Source organism: Poecilia reticulata, linkage group LG22 (genome assembly GCF_000633615.1).
Source record: "Poecilia reticulata strain Guanapo linkage group LG22, Guppy_female_1.0+MT, whole genome shotgun sequence".
NCBI classification, from domain to species: Eukaryota; Metazoa; Chordata; class Actinopteri; order Cyprinodontiformes; family Poeciliidae; genus Poecilia; species Poecilia reticulata.
In genome coordinates, this window is record NC_024352.1 from 14,906,203 (window position 1) to 14,919,922 (window position 13,720).

General features: G+C 38.4%; 1 protein-coding gene across 1 annotated transcript; it reads right to left on the reverse strand.

Annotated features, from left to right (window-relative positions):
- Positions 1–823: 823 nt before the first annotated feature.
- On the reverse strand, positions 824–11,311 carry kcnk5a (potassium channel, subfamily K, member 5a). The gene is made up of 5 exons (XM_008399646.2): positions 10,800–11,311; positions 5,312–5,423; positions 4,076–4,242; positions 3,787–3,955; positions 824–3,453 (listed from the first exon to the last, which is right to left on the reverse strand). The coding sequence occupies exons 1-5, from the start codon at positions 10,983–10,985 to the stop codon at positions 2,510–2,512; spliced, it is 1,578 nt and encodes a 525-aa protein (XP_008397868.1). The 5' UTR covers positions 10,986–11,311; the 3' UTR covers positions 824–2,509.
- Positions 11,312–13,720: the final 2,409 nt, after the last annotated feature.

Here is a 13,720-nt window from a genome sequence, read left to right on the forward strand (position 1 = left end):
GATTGCATAGAAAGGATCATTTGAGATTCCCAGAAGAGAGTCATATTGATGCTTTGATTTATTCAATTAAATTTTTCAGCTTTTAACCCCCACCATTACTCATGAAGGAAGGATGAGTAATCATGATTTCATTTTGTTTTGCTGCAGGCATTTTTATTCGTAATTAATTTCACTTGATCATTCACAGTGTCTCGGCATTCAAACATCTCACCAATGCGAATCTGATCGGCTGCAGTTACAAATGGGCCCTTCAGGCAGAGGCAGTCCTAACCTGTTCAGGGAACACCACGAGTTCCCTAAAATTCTGGGGACCTCACTTTCCCAAAATAGAGTTCCATCTATTTGCATTTCCACTAGAAAGGCATTTACTCTTTAAATAAATGTTCCAGCATGTCTACCAGTTAATTTCAGCATTTTCAAAAACCCTAAAAAAGGCATTCAGTGCCAAGATTTCAGCCTGTTAAAATCATCTTATTTTCCGCTGGTTCTCATTTCTAGATTTATGTCCTTGTGCGGCTAAAATACTTTAAACATTAACTCAGGATGGGCAATAAACAGATTTTAAGATGTGTGCAGAGATCGTCTTCGTTATGCAATATTTTACAGATGGATGAGTTTCTACATATAAACTTGAGTGAAACTTAGGATATATTAAACTGCTGTGAAAATGTGCACCAACGCTGATTATTAAAACATTGCAAGGAAAAAAACATTTTTTGATGCAAGTTTATTTTACAAGAAATATACAGTTTTCATGAAAATTATGTACAAACTTACAAATACAAATAATTTAACCATAAAAAATACACAGAAGTACACAGACAACTATACTGGAGTTTAACACAATGGAGAGAAAAATATCTAATCTTAGATATACTTTTTTGCAATTCAGTCCAAAGCAGTACCTTGCTGCATAGACAACCAGTGAAAAAAAGATTGTTCACATAAGGGAAACAAAAAATGGTGGGACTGTGATGAAATTTACCAGAGAAGGAGAAACAAATGCCACCATGTGTGGAAAAACAACTGTTCAGTGAGTTGCTCAGAATACATTCAAAAGATGTTCCGTTTTGTGCATCCCCTGCTTTGCAGTGGATTTAAGGCTATTCACATAATGAGGCATTAATATTAGTCAGAACGTGCATTTGACGTGTTCACATGGAAAATAAAATCAAACTTGAAATATGACCACTTATTACAAGAATCTTGTTTAACAAATTTGGCTTGAATTCAAAAAAAAAAAAAAAAAAAAAAAAAAAAAAAAAGACTCAAGAACCCCTCATGAGATTGCTGCTTTTTTTAAACCATTTCAACTAACACCATTTTTAATCTTTGTGCAAGACATTGTGTGCAAAAGGCCTGCAAGACTGAAAACTGGAGATGTTTGAGATCTCGGTTTCGTGCTCAAATGGCACTTATGGGGAGCACTGATATGAAGGACATACGTCAAGAGTTTATTGATCTGCCACGAGTTAACCTTAGCTGCCTGTCAAGAGCAGCACTTCATTTGTTCACGTTGGTGCAAGCCCCCCCAAAGGCAAACACAAGCAGCAAGGCCACGTCCCAAGCGGGGCTGGCTTTGTGGCTACTGGCGGGCTCTTGGCCAATATTTACATGGCAAACACAATTCAAAGAATGCTACAGAGGCAGCATATAAGAATGTTGTTGCTGTGGAAGCTTGATCCCCTGTTAAGCACCAAAAATTACAAGTGCTGAAGTTGCAAAGCTGTCATCTGAGACGCAGACAGCAGCAGAGCAGAAACAGCTAAAAAGAAGTGTTCAAGGAGGCTCAACTCGGCTTGTATTTTATTACTGTTTATAATCATTTTCTCTCTCGGTTGATGTAAGGGCTCAGATGGAAGACATCACAGTTGGGTTGCTCATAATATAAACACCAATTTCTGACAAGATCAAGAGCTTACCTTAATAAATGAAATACAAAAAAAAAAGTAAAATTTTTCCTTCACCCCTTAATTTTAAGACAAAAGCTTGGCTCAGGTTGTAAAAGCAAGTCTGCCCTGGAGTGGAATTTCATACACCCTGATCTCACTGAAATTGTGCAACAGCAGATGCATAAACCCACACAGCAACTCAAACGCTACACTGTCCTTCATGTTAATAAATATCTTTAAAAGCACCAATATGGTGAAGAGAAATAGTTGAAACTATGGGAAATCAAACCAATTTCCACATATAACTTCAGGCTATGAGCAGGAATAAAAATCACTCACAAACAACTGCTGCTGGTTTGAATATATCAAAATAACTTGTGATTTTTCTTCAAACCGACTGAAAAAAGAAAGTCATTAATTGAGCAGACGTTGACTCCTCATGAGGTTGCAACTCATGCTCTATTGTTCTTTATTAGTGTTGAGTTTGATTGTCCATTTCAAAGTTGATCTCAGATGTTTGATATGCACTTGGATGCTTCACATTGGAATACAATTACCTCCAGCAAACACTAGAGGCCCAAAGAGATTTCTCGACCAAGTTGGTCAGCTTTCACAGCTCAAGATTCTGTGTTGTCTTCCTTTGCGTATTCCTCCACAAGCTTCTCATAGGAGTGGCCGTGTTCCGAACCATCACTTGTAAAAACGGACCCGTCGCATTCAGAACTCTGATCCTCCCTGGAGTTTGTTTCAATGTTTTCATCACATGTTGTGATGGAAATTTTTGCCTTAGAGTCATCATCTGCGTCCTCATCATCCAGCTCCTCCAGATTACTGCTCAGAAAGTTTTCTTCATCTATGAAAGTTATGTTTGCATTCTGAATGGTTAGAGGATGGTACTCTTTAAAGTCCCACGTCCTCCGACCTCCCGCCCCACAGTCTCCAGCGGCCTTGCTTTCTACATCAACGTCTTTGTCAAGTTGGTTCTCGTACATTTGGTTTTGGTGTCGTTCTGGGTCACCCTCCCCCTGGTCTTCTGTTAGCAATAAACCATTATCTGAGCCCAGCAGGTAGTTTTTGGACTTTGAAAAGGCGACAGTGACACGGTCGCTGAAACTGTAGCGTCTCTTTTGGCGTGGTGAACGGTCCAGGCTGAGAATGGTGTGACCATTGAATTCCGGAGCATCATTGCAACTCTTGGAGCGACCCATGTCTTTGGCTTTCTTGCTGGAGTCACCGGTCCTGTGATTACCTTCGTTTTTACTACCAATCTGCTTTATTAAGTCGTTGTACCCCTCCTTCTTCTTGGACAAGAAGCTGAAAATGTTCACATCATTGGGAGTGGGTGGCAAACGAAGAGAAGCTTTGTGAGATTCTTTGTAATGGCGCATCTCTTCAAGCGATAGCTTGCGCAGCTTGCGACGTTTCTTCAAAGCCTTGTGGGCTTCGATCACCATCCGCACTTTCCAGTTGAAGAACAAGGATAGCCAGGCCAGCCCCAGATAAATCCAGACTTCCACAAAGTAACGGTACAGAGTTGGATACTCTTTATTTGGCTCCACACCTACAGAAATAGAGAACATGTTAATATTTCTCTGTGGTGAAAAAGAACAAAGTTAAGTTAAGTTAAATTTAAATCTATAAGATCTTATTATCTTATGTATGACAGATTAGTTTTCTCACAGCCATTGCTGAACACTTCTAGTAGAGCTCTTAACTTAAGAAAGAGCAATTGATCAAAGAAGTCACGAACGGTCAAACCTTACTGAATGTCATTTACAGCCTACACTTTTAAGGTCTAAAATTAGGGTTACTGTGCATAGGACATTTCATAGACTTTTTTTTTTTTAGGAAACGAAACTCTAATCTATTTTTATTGTTTTAGTTATCTGCTCACCTGCAACCAAGTCCCCAAAACCAATTGTGGTCAAGGTGACGAAAGAGAAGTACAATCCTTCAATGTAGGTCCAGCCCTCCTGGGACATGAAGACAAAAGGCGGAAGGACTAAATGGACCAGCACACCCCAGAGAAGAAAGATGGCTGTGCAGGTAAACTGGGCTTTTCTCTGGAAAATAAAACAAAATATTTATATAGAAATATATATATATATATATATATTATATATATATATAGGAAACCAGATGTTTCCTGAATGATTGAAGAACTAAAAGTAGAAATAACTTACCAATGAAAACCCCTTTTTGGTTAGAAACTGTCCCAGGTGCTTTGCTCTGCCACCAAAAAACTTGCCCAGCTCACTGATCCAGGTAAGACAAAGGGGTACCCCAAAAAGCCCATAGAAGATGCAAAATACCCGGCCTTCTGAGGTTTTAGGGGCAATGTTTCCATATCCTTTAAAGATTGAAATAAAAAATAAAAGGGGCTTAAAACATGGGAGATTAGGCAGACATGTCCAACAGCAGATACCAGAACTCGCAAATTAGATTTTAGTAAAGAAAAAGAGACAAAAAGCCAAGAATGCACTACATTTATCAGGTGGTAAAAATGCCACAAACCAACAAATAAACAACAAACTAATAAATCCATTCTAGAGAATTGGTGATAATTTAATGAGCCAATTTCTGAAATAAAACTTGCATAAAAATTTCAATTCAATAGTCTAACATCTGCGATGGACTGGCGACCTATCCAGGGTGTACCCCCCTCTCGCCCGAAACGTTCGCTGGAGATATGCACCAGCACCCCAACCGACCCAACCGACCCCACTAGGGACAAGGGTGTACAGAAAATGGATGGATGGATGGTCTTAAATTTAATTTGGTTAACCCGGAGAGCGGGTCTATAATACATCCATCAGCCCAAACTATTGATTTTAATGAGAAACACTATAAATTCAAAGTATGCTGTTGAGTGAAACCACAAAGCAACATTAAGATGGCAAGAAAAAATGAGCAGGTGTTACATCTTTAAAAAATATGATAAAAACTTTAAAGACAATTACAGGACATATTTTTTCTACTTCCCACTTCATGATTTGTTGGGAACCAAGAGAGAAGTGGTTAAGCAAAATCTTGTGGTCTTTTTTGACCTTCATTTCTCCTACAGTTTTTTTTAGCATTATGTGCAAATTAGCTACATTTATCATCCTGAAATACCTTTCAGGATGGCAAAGCTGCCTCCATTTTTCTTGTAATACACCCATCCTAGCATTTTTTAAATATCTCGTTCAGTGTAAGCCTGATATCTCTGTTACTCCCCCTTGTGAAATTCTGTCTGAAGCTATAATTGTAAACCACAAGAGACCCAGGTGCCAATCCAAAATTATGCAAATAACGAGAGACAGCATCTCTCGTTATTTGGTGCAAAAAGCTTTTTTGGTGCAAAAAGCTTCTTAAAATTGAAATGTCATTTAATATGCTTCTAAAAAAACTGATTGAATTTTATGATAAATCAGACGTACCGATGGTGGTGATTACTGTAGCAGCAAAGATGACAGCATTTGGCCAGTTCCAGTTGTTAAACGTCTTACTGCCACTTATGGTGACCCCTTGGCCTGCAGCATCAGACACTACCTGAAGACAAAAGAAAACAACATTGTTAAACTGCATACAATATGACCTTTTAGGATTAGATTGAATTAGACTGAATGAGAGTTGGTTTGTAAACATAAGATCATCAACCTCAGCCTTGTAAATAAACATTGGTGAATTTAAAAAGTTTTAATTCAGCTAAGATCAAAGGAGTCTGATAAATCTGATAAGTGAAGATGTAATTTGTTTTATCATATCCTTCCTTCCAGATTGCATCTCCAGAAGATTAACCAACAGAACCATGGGATGCTGCTTATGTCATCAGTAAGAAACAGGAAAGCAAGTGCCACATCCTCTAAACTTCAGTTGCACAATGACGAAAGAAGTCTCAAGAAAGTTGTCTTCAAAACACCCCATGCATGTCATACTTCCATAACCACAGCTTGAGGCGAGCAGCTCCTAATCAATCATTCTTGACCATACACGTCCTTGAGCTGCCAAAACAAAAACTGGACTTTCCCCCTCTTGGGAATAAGCAAACACCGGACCATGTGTGTTGGGACAATGCATTGCCCCGAGCTCTCCCTCTCCTGGTGTTCTGGTAGCTGAGGAAATGTGCACACATTAGCAAAATTCACATAAGCTCCAACATGCTGGATGAAGCTTGGTTGTTTAATAATAACAGGTCTGCGACATCTCTGGTCTGTAATTACCAGACAAAGGGGAGCAATTCTTTGGCATGAAAAACAAAGCTTCTATGTTGGACGGTTGAGGCTTTGAGTTTATCACGTTTATGTTGAGACAGACTTTAACTTAAGAATTTGATGGATTTGCATGTCACAACATCAGTGTTTGCTTTAAAAATATTCATAAGATAAAATAGATTTTGGCACCAGTTAAATGTACACAGACGATGACACGATCAGACACAACTTAAAAGAAAATCCGGGAGCCCACTCAGTACTGTGGAGCAGGTTACATTATATAAACAAGGAGCTAAAGTAAACAGTGATCTGTGTAATGTCATTTGACCTTAAAGTGTTCCAGTTTTAGTATAAATAGTAAAAGAATCTCACTGGATCCGAGGCTGACACAGCTGTGGGACTTAAAACAACTCAAAGTACTGTACAGTAATGATCCAACACAGTTTTCCTTGCATTTTGTGTGGTCTTGTTTAAATGCTTTTCAGGCATTTTGTAGGTCTTAGACACCATTTCTTAGGACAATAATTTTTTAACTGTTATCTGTGGCATCTTTGAAATTTAATAAAATAATTTGGAAATAGTTGAGTGCATGTGAAATTGACCTTCCAGCCTCATCAGTCAAAACATGTGACTGGCCAGTTGACAACACACACAACCAGTGAACCTCCCATGCCAAGGTACTTCCATGTACAACTGGAAAAAATAACTCTTTAGTGAAGATAAAGTGAGCTACTTTCCGTATCAGAAATATTTAATACTGAAGAAGGAGAAAAACGCAGATGTGGGGATCATTCAGACTGCAAAAGACAGCAGGACAATTAGCGGATAAAAGAAAGTTACTCTTGCTTTCCGTACATGTTGGGTTCTTTCTACTGGGAACGTTTTGGGAATATCAAACTCAAGTCAAGGATCGGCATTTTCTACAGCATGCGGTTTAGGTAACGCTAGCCGTGTTATCACATCTGTGGTCTTTCTGTGCTAGTGTGTTTTTAGCTGTGCACCTAATTTTAACCTAATAAGGGAAAGTCAAACATGATGACACTTTTCTTGCCAGATAAGGAAGTGATGATTGTTGACTTCCCGAGAAGAACTGCTGAATTTATAAAACACAGTGGGGGGTTATGCTGGCAGTCAGTCTGCAGCACTTTAAAAGGAGTTTGTGAGCTGACAGGACAAATACCAACAAGAGGTGGTTCTCTTCATAGCTGAGCAGACAAGGGTTGAAATGACCACAAAGAGGTCAGGTCATTTCTTCCTCAACAGAAGAGAAGATCCACACACCTTTATAGTCCATTTGTGTTGCACAGGAGGACATATAAACATGGACAAATAAGCAAAAAAAAAAAAAAAAAAAGAAACAAACAAACACCAATGCAATTTTCACACTTATGAGAATCGCATACCAACCTTACTGTAAATTAACAATATGACTGATTTCCTGAGTACTCAAAGAAAGTTTCAAGCTGAAATTGTAAAGTAGGATTCTCCTATTTATTCTGCAGATTGGTTTTCTGTCACCCTGACTGACTAATCATCCTCTGTCACTATGATAACCCAACACAGTTGGGGGAGATAAAAATGAAACAAAATATAAAGAAAAGGTTACCAAGACAGCTGGTTGCGGAGCAAGCTGCTCCAGTTGCTCAAGTTGCTCCAGTTGCTCTGTACTTTTCCACTTCCAACTGCAACGCAGCAGCAGCTGCTTGTAAGATTTACAGAGTTACAAACAAAAGAGTCACTTAAGCTCCTCCTTGTCAATATGAATTAATTCCCATAATTGGGTTATAAACAGCATCCGAGTGTACATACCACTCAGTGTGCCAACACCAAAAATAATCAGGACTATGGCTTCATTGATTAAGAAAGAAAAACCCTACAGATCTTTTTATTTGACATTATAAAAGAAGAAAGCTGGCTGTCAGTGAAAGGACTTCTTAAAACTGAACATCTGCAGTACTGGTTTAAATTCTTCAGTTTTTATTTTTTAAGACAATCAATACTGTAGTTAAACTAGTTAAACTTTAATTACTGCCCAATCTTTCCAGAAGTTTAAAGGAGGAATTGAGAACCTGATTGAAAAGATTAAATGAACAAATTCCTTTGGGAGAACTTTAACAAATAAATATCTTAAGGGTGGCACCTACATTCATTCTACTTTCAAAAGGAGGAAGGATGCGTTCTCCTGTTAGAAAACAGCAACTCAAGATCCAGGTCACAAGACAAAAAGCTCTTCCTGAAAACACTGCACCACTTCATTCCTGTCTGATCATTCCACCCGTATTTCAGCAAAAAGGATGTTTTGCCACAAACATGTGATTGTTGGGTGTTGAAATCCTGCTTGAATCTTACTTTTGCAGCAAAATGGTTAAACTGAATTATCGGTCTCCTCTTGTGTTTAAAATTAGGGAAGTTAATGAGTCGAAACACAAGCTGAGGCGAAGGAAAATAAGTTTCAGGTTGGTTTTAGAGAGTATTTGCTGCCACATGCTAAATTTCTTTCACTCCCAGCTCTGTTTGACAGTCACTTGAGATGTACCAAGAAATCATCTGTGATCTAAGAAGAGTTTTTAAAAGTTTTTGTGGTTCATTAAAAAATGTGGGTGTATGTGTATGTGAGAGAGCAAGAATTTCAGGAGATATCAAGAAGATTAAACAAATAGCAGCTAACCAGTTATCCTTTGGAGCTTTTTTTGTCTGACATGGATGATGGCTAGATTTAGAAATGTTGGCTAGCTTCTGGAAATTTCAAAGTTAAATATCTACATCCAGGCAGAGGTGTCAAACTCCAATTCTCTAGAGTCAATGTTCTCTAGCTTTTAGATGTTTCTCTGCTTCAGTTCACCAGAGCATATCAGTTGCAAGACACTGGTCCTTCAGGACTGGAGATTAACTCTCCTGCACAAAGAAATACAAATGGAGACTATTTTTGGGTTGCTGATCACCATTGCAAAAATATTAAAGACTGCTGAAGATGTCAGTTTCAAGTAATTTAATCAGTTATCCGTCAAATATTTTGACTACAATTTTGTTCTTAAAGAAAAATTATACTCTGCTAATGGATTGGAAGTGGGTCACAAGGTTTTTGTGTGCATGTGTACAATTCACAACATCAGAAAAAAGAGTTTCAGATATAGGCTCTATCTTTACCAAAGTTTCTAGTTCATGAAGATGGCACTAAACTCAGAGCAATCAAATGCATAACACATTTTTATAAATGACACACAAATGTGCATACAAGCATTGTACAGGTTGTAGAGGTGTACTTTCATGCTTTAAACTTCCTAATTCTTCAGGCTCTTTTTTTGCATTTGTGAAAAATTAGGGAGTAAAAAGAGAAAAAAAGGATTCTAGTGTACAACACTGAAGAGGGCTTAATGCTTTACCTGTAGCAGAGAGGAAGCCTCTGCCCAGCAGCACCCTCATCGTACTTCATAAACGCCTCTCAAGCACCAACGCTGATGGGCTATAAAACCCAGTCTGTGAACTGTGCCCACTGCAAGGATGCCTATGGTTAATAGTAAACTTCTTGTTAATAAAACAGAGAGGACTGACTTTTACGAGTGTCGCCTTCCTTTGTTGAGCTGCATTATAAGTTTAACAGCTTACAAAGTTTCCATCATGGAAATCTAACAACCTCTGCCAGGGAAACCTAAACCAGCACATTTGCAGCAGGTGTTTTGGCAAATGGCAACTGCTATCTGCACGGCTGTGAAAAAAAACAACAACAAAAACTGAGTAACATGATACGATCTTTTCAATGTGCCGTGAAGCTGCACACGACTTTATGTAGTCCTTTTTGCCGTGCACATGAATAAATTGTTTTAGTTTCCTCCTCCTTTTGGTTGAGTTCAATTGCCAAAATGGGAAATTTCCAAAATCATCCAACCAGATTACTCCGCTGATTTCATTCACAAGCAGATTTGTTATGAATAAGGGGTGGGAGGGAGGTTCATGGGCATATCCCTTTTCAGTCCCCCCACACAAAGAGGAGAGACAGAAGGGGGGATGGGGAGGATAATAAATCCCCCTGACACTGGACCCAAAAAGGGGGCACAGGTTCAGACATGTCTCTGGGATTGGAAAATGAGAGGAAAAGGCAGCACTTTCACCAAATAAATTAGTTAAGCTGCAAAGAGCCTGATAAAGAGAAAGAAAAATTATTGCCATGTTTGAACATCTCAAATAAATGTAAAGTTTTGGGATTTCAAAGAAAAAAAAAAAGTCAACCAGAAATCATGAAAAAAAAAAAAAATCTCTCATAAGTTCAGTCCCTGCCGGCTGAAAGACTCCAACACAGGGCCCACAAAAAACAGAACTAAAACTGTGAGAAGAAGCGTAAACTCCACTGGGTTCTGCAACCTCTTGAACAATGACTCCTCCAGACAAAGGAGAGAAAATTTGCATCAGTCAGCTGAGAGCTGCGTGTCATAAATGACTTATCATTCAGCCACAGGAAGATAAGTCAACGTCTAAAAGTTTTAGTGCGGGAGAGAATTCAGGCCTTGAGGCGCCTCTTTGGAGGGTGTGTTGACCCTCAGCCTCGCACCAGCTCATTCCTCAGGAGTTCTGTTAGTTTTCAGTGAAAGCTTTACAAACCAGCTGAGACTCATCCTGTGTCACCCCTCTATAAGAGCACGCCCATTCATTTTGTTGCAACCAAGCAGAGATAAGTTATAAACAGCTACTTCTCTGATAACCAATATAAATAACATACCTCTAATATTTTATCCAGGTCATCTTTGGACAGGCAAGGGTAGTCCTCAAGTATTTTCTCCTTCTGCTTTCTGTACTGCTTCACGGCCTCTTTCCAGTTGGGCTCCTCCAGGACCTGAAATATCGCTGCCCCAATGGAGAGGTAGAAGATGATGGCTGAAGTCAGCAAGGGGCCTTTATCTACCATACTTCTATGCAGTAGAGCGGGGCAAACACAAGAGGAGGGGGTAGATAACAACCAAAAAAAGTCGACGTTATGCGAAGCTCATTCTCAGAAACTCTAAAAAGTTGGAGCTCACGAGAGTTTCTCCTTCGTTGCGACAGAGCTGGGCGCAGATAGAGGAGCGCGCGGCAGCTGGCAGCATCGGTCTCGAGACAGACAAATAGCGGGGGCAAAAAAAAAAAAGTTTAAAAAGCCGGACCGAGCGCGCGTGCCAACTCATTCACTTGTTGCATATGCTCCCACGTGCACACCCGTCTGCCAAATGCGACCTAAAAAGAGAGCAGCTGAGGGTGGAGTGGCGGAGACCCGCCCCAAGCCGAGGGAGGGCAAACACTGCTGGTTCTGCTACTGCTGCTGTGAAATTTGTCCACAGGTGCACAGCTCGCAGACAACAAAAACACAGTTAACTATGTGGCACTGCTCTAAGCTACATCATAATCAAATTAAATAAATTTAGTATTACGAATTTAGATAGAAAAACAAGTATCTGAATGTTTTCCCTGTCTAAATAAAATATTCACATATAGGTATTTACTGCAGAAAGTAAAAGTGTCTCTTATTGCCCTAATAACACAGTGCACTGTGTTATCTCGCTATAACAACTATCAGGACTAATAAAACAATATTTGCACCATTAGAAATTAGTTAATATCACGGTCGATCCAATGGGAGGAGCTGAATAGACACTGGCCCCGCCTTAAAAACAATTGGCTCCTAAGTTTCTGCTGTTCAGTCACGGTGCGCTCAAACTTTTAAAAAGCTACACATTTCAGCGATTGAAGACGCATTTATTTCTTCAAGTAAATAAGACAAAAGATAACCCAACTTGAATAATAAAACAATGTTTATTTAGTGGAGAGAAAATCTGACAGGCAGCAAAATCCAAAAAGCTCAACACACTGAAGTTTCATGGTAAATTTAAAAGAATAAGAAAACTTGAACAATGAAAGTTTCAAACTGAGCTAACATTTCTTATAATCAAACTGATGCTGTTTTTATCATAAAAGAAAAAATATATAAAAAAGAAAAAATAAGCAAACTCAAAAGGATGATAAAAGGGTTTTTATCAGTAATTTGTTTTATTTTTTGAGAGGATATAAACATGTCAGTTTCATTCATCTGTTTATCACATTTTTATCAGGCTTGTCTTTTTCTTGTTCTACTGTGTTGTAAATTCAAACTTTTAAAATATTTATTTTTTTTATATGGCATTGTTTTCAAATGCATACCTAATGGAATTTTAAGTTTTGTCTATTTGTTTAAGAATTGGTTATAACGCTCTCTGGAGTTTCCTCATTTACAGCTGCTATTGCCACATTTTGTTTTGTGATTGTTTTATAATTCTTATTGTTTCATTTATTTAGTTTCATATTTTTGGTCAGATTGGTGATTGTTGCTTAGAAGCAGATGCATTAGATCATTGAAAGTATAATGTGTGATTGATTGATTGATTGATTGATTGATTGATTGATTGATTGATTGATTGATTGATTGATTGATTGATTGATTGATTGATTGATTGATTGATTGATTGATTGATAGATAGGTTTTGAGACTGTTTATCCATCCTCTTGTCTGTCTGTTTATGATGAAAAATGTGTGCTCTGTTATTACAAATGTACCCAGAAACTCATGCATACATGTGTTTTCTGCAGCATGTTAGGTGTGGAAAGTTACAATAAGATCTGCTAGATTCTTGCAGTTCTGACATCTTACATCATCGCATGTGCCATATGCCATATGCCATGTGCATCAGCTGACTTTTCATGAACCAGGAAACATCTGACCTGGATTCCAAGACAATGAAAAATTCCATATTCTTCCATAATGTAGGACATTACTCCTCCTCCAAACTTCTGGCAACTTGTTCAAAGGGTTGCTTTTACGTGTTAAATAAAAGTAGTGGAAGAGTTAGAATGGTTTAAGGTTGAAATAAGACTTTTTTTTCCATTATGTGAAAGTTCACAAATGCTTTCAGGGTTGACATTTCAGAGACACCTCAGATAAAGATCGCTGGAAGTGAAGGAGTAAAACTTCAAGAAATCCTCCTGAACCTCTCAGACATGTTAAGACCTATACGTGGCCTGTTGTTTGAAAAGTGAGCTTCCACTAATATGCTTCAGCCTGGATTGAATGAGTTTATTTAGTTGACAATAAAGATGAAACAAAAATATGGATTGGTAAATATAGAGAACCCCAGAACCTCAATGGAGATTATAAAGTGCATCTTTCTGAAGTTGTTTTTGTAGCAGTTCTGTGCTAAACACTCATTAGGTGCTTTAGACAGTCACGCTCACATTTATGCAGTGTTTTTCAATTAATAAACTTTTTATGTTTTCATACATAGAAATCTTGAAACTCCTGGACAACATTTAATGCAATCAGTTATTCCTCAGAAGTTTGTTAGAAAACAAACCTGAAGAGTCTGGCACAACCTCATACCTAACTAGGCATGATTCACAGTTCAAGTAGGAGAATCTGCTTACAGGAAATCTCTAGCTATTGAGATCCAAATCTGCAAACCAGTCCTTCATGAAAATGTGGCAAGAAGAAAGCTATACGAAGTGTGATCTACAGCAAAGGGCAAAAATGTGGCGTAAGGTGCTCTAGACAGATGAGACCAAGTGTGGACTTTTTGGTCTACATGCAAACTGCAATGCATACAGCATGCAAAACAAAAACTGTCACTGACTAAAAGC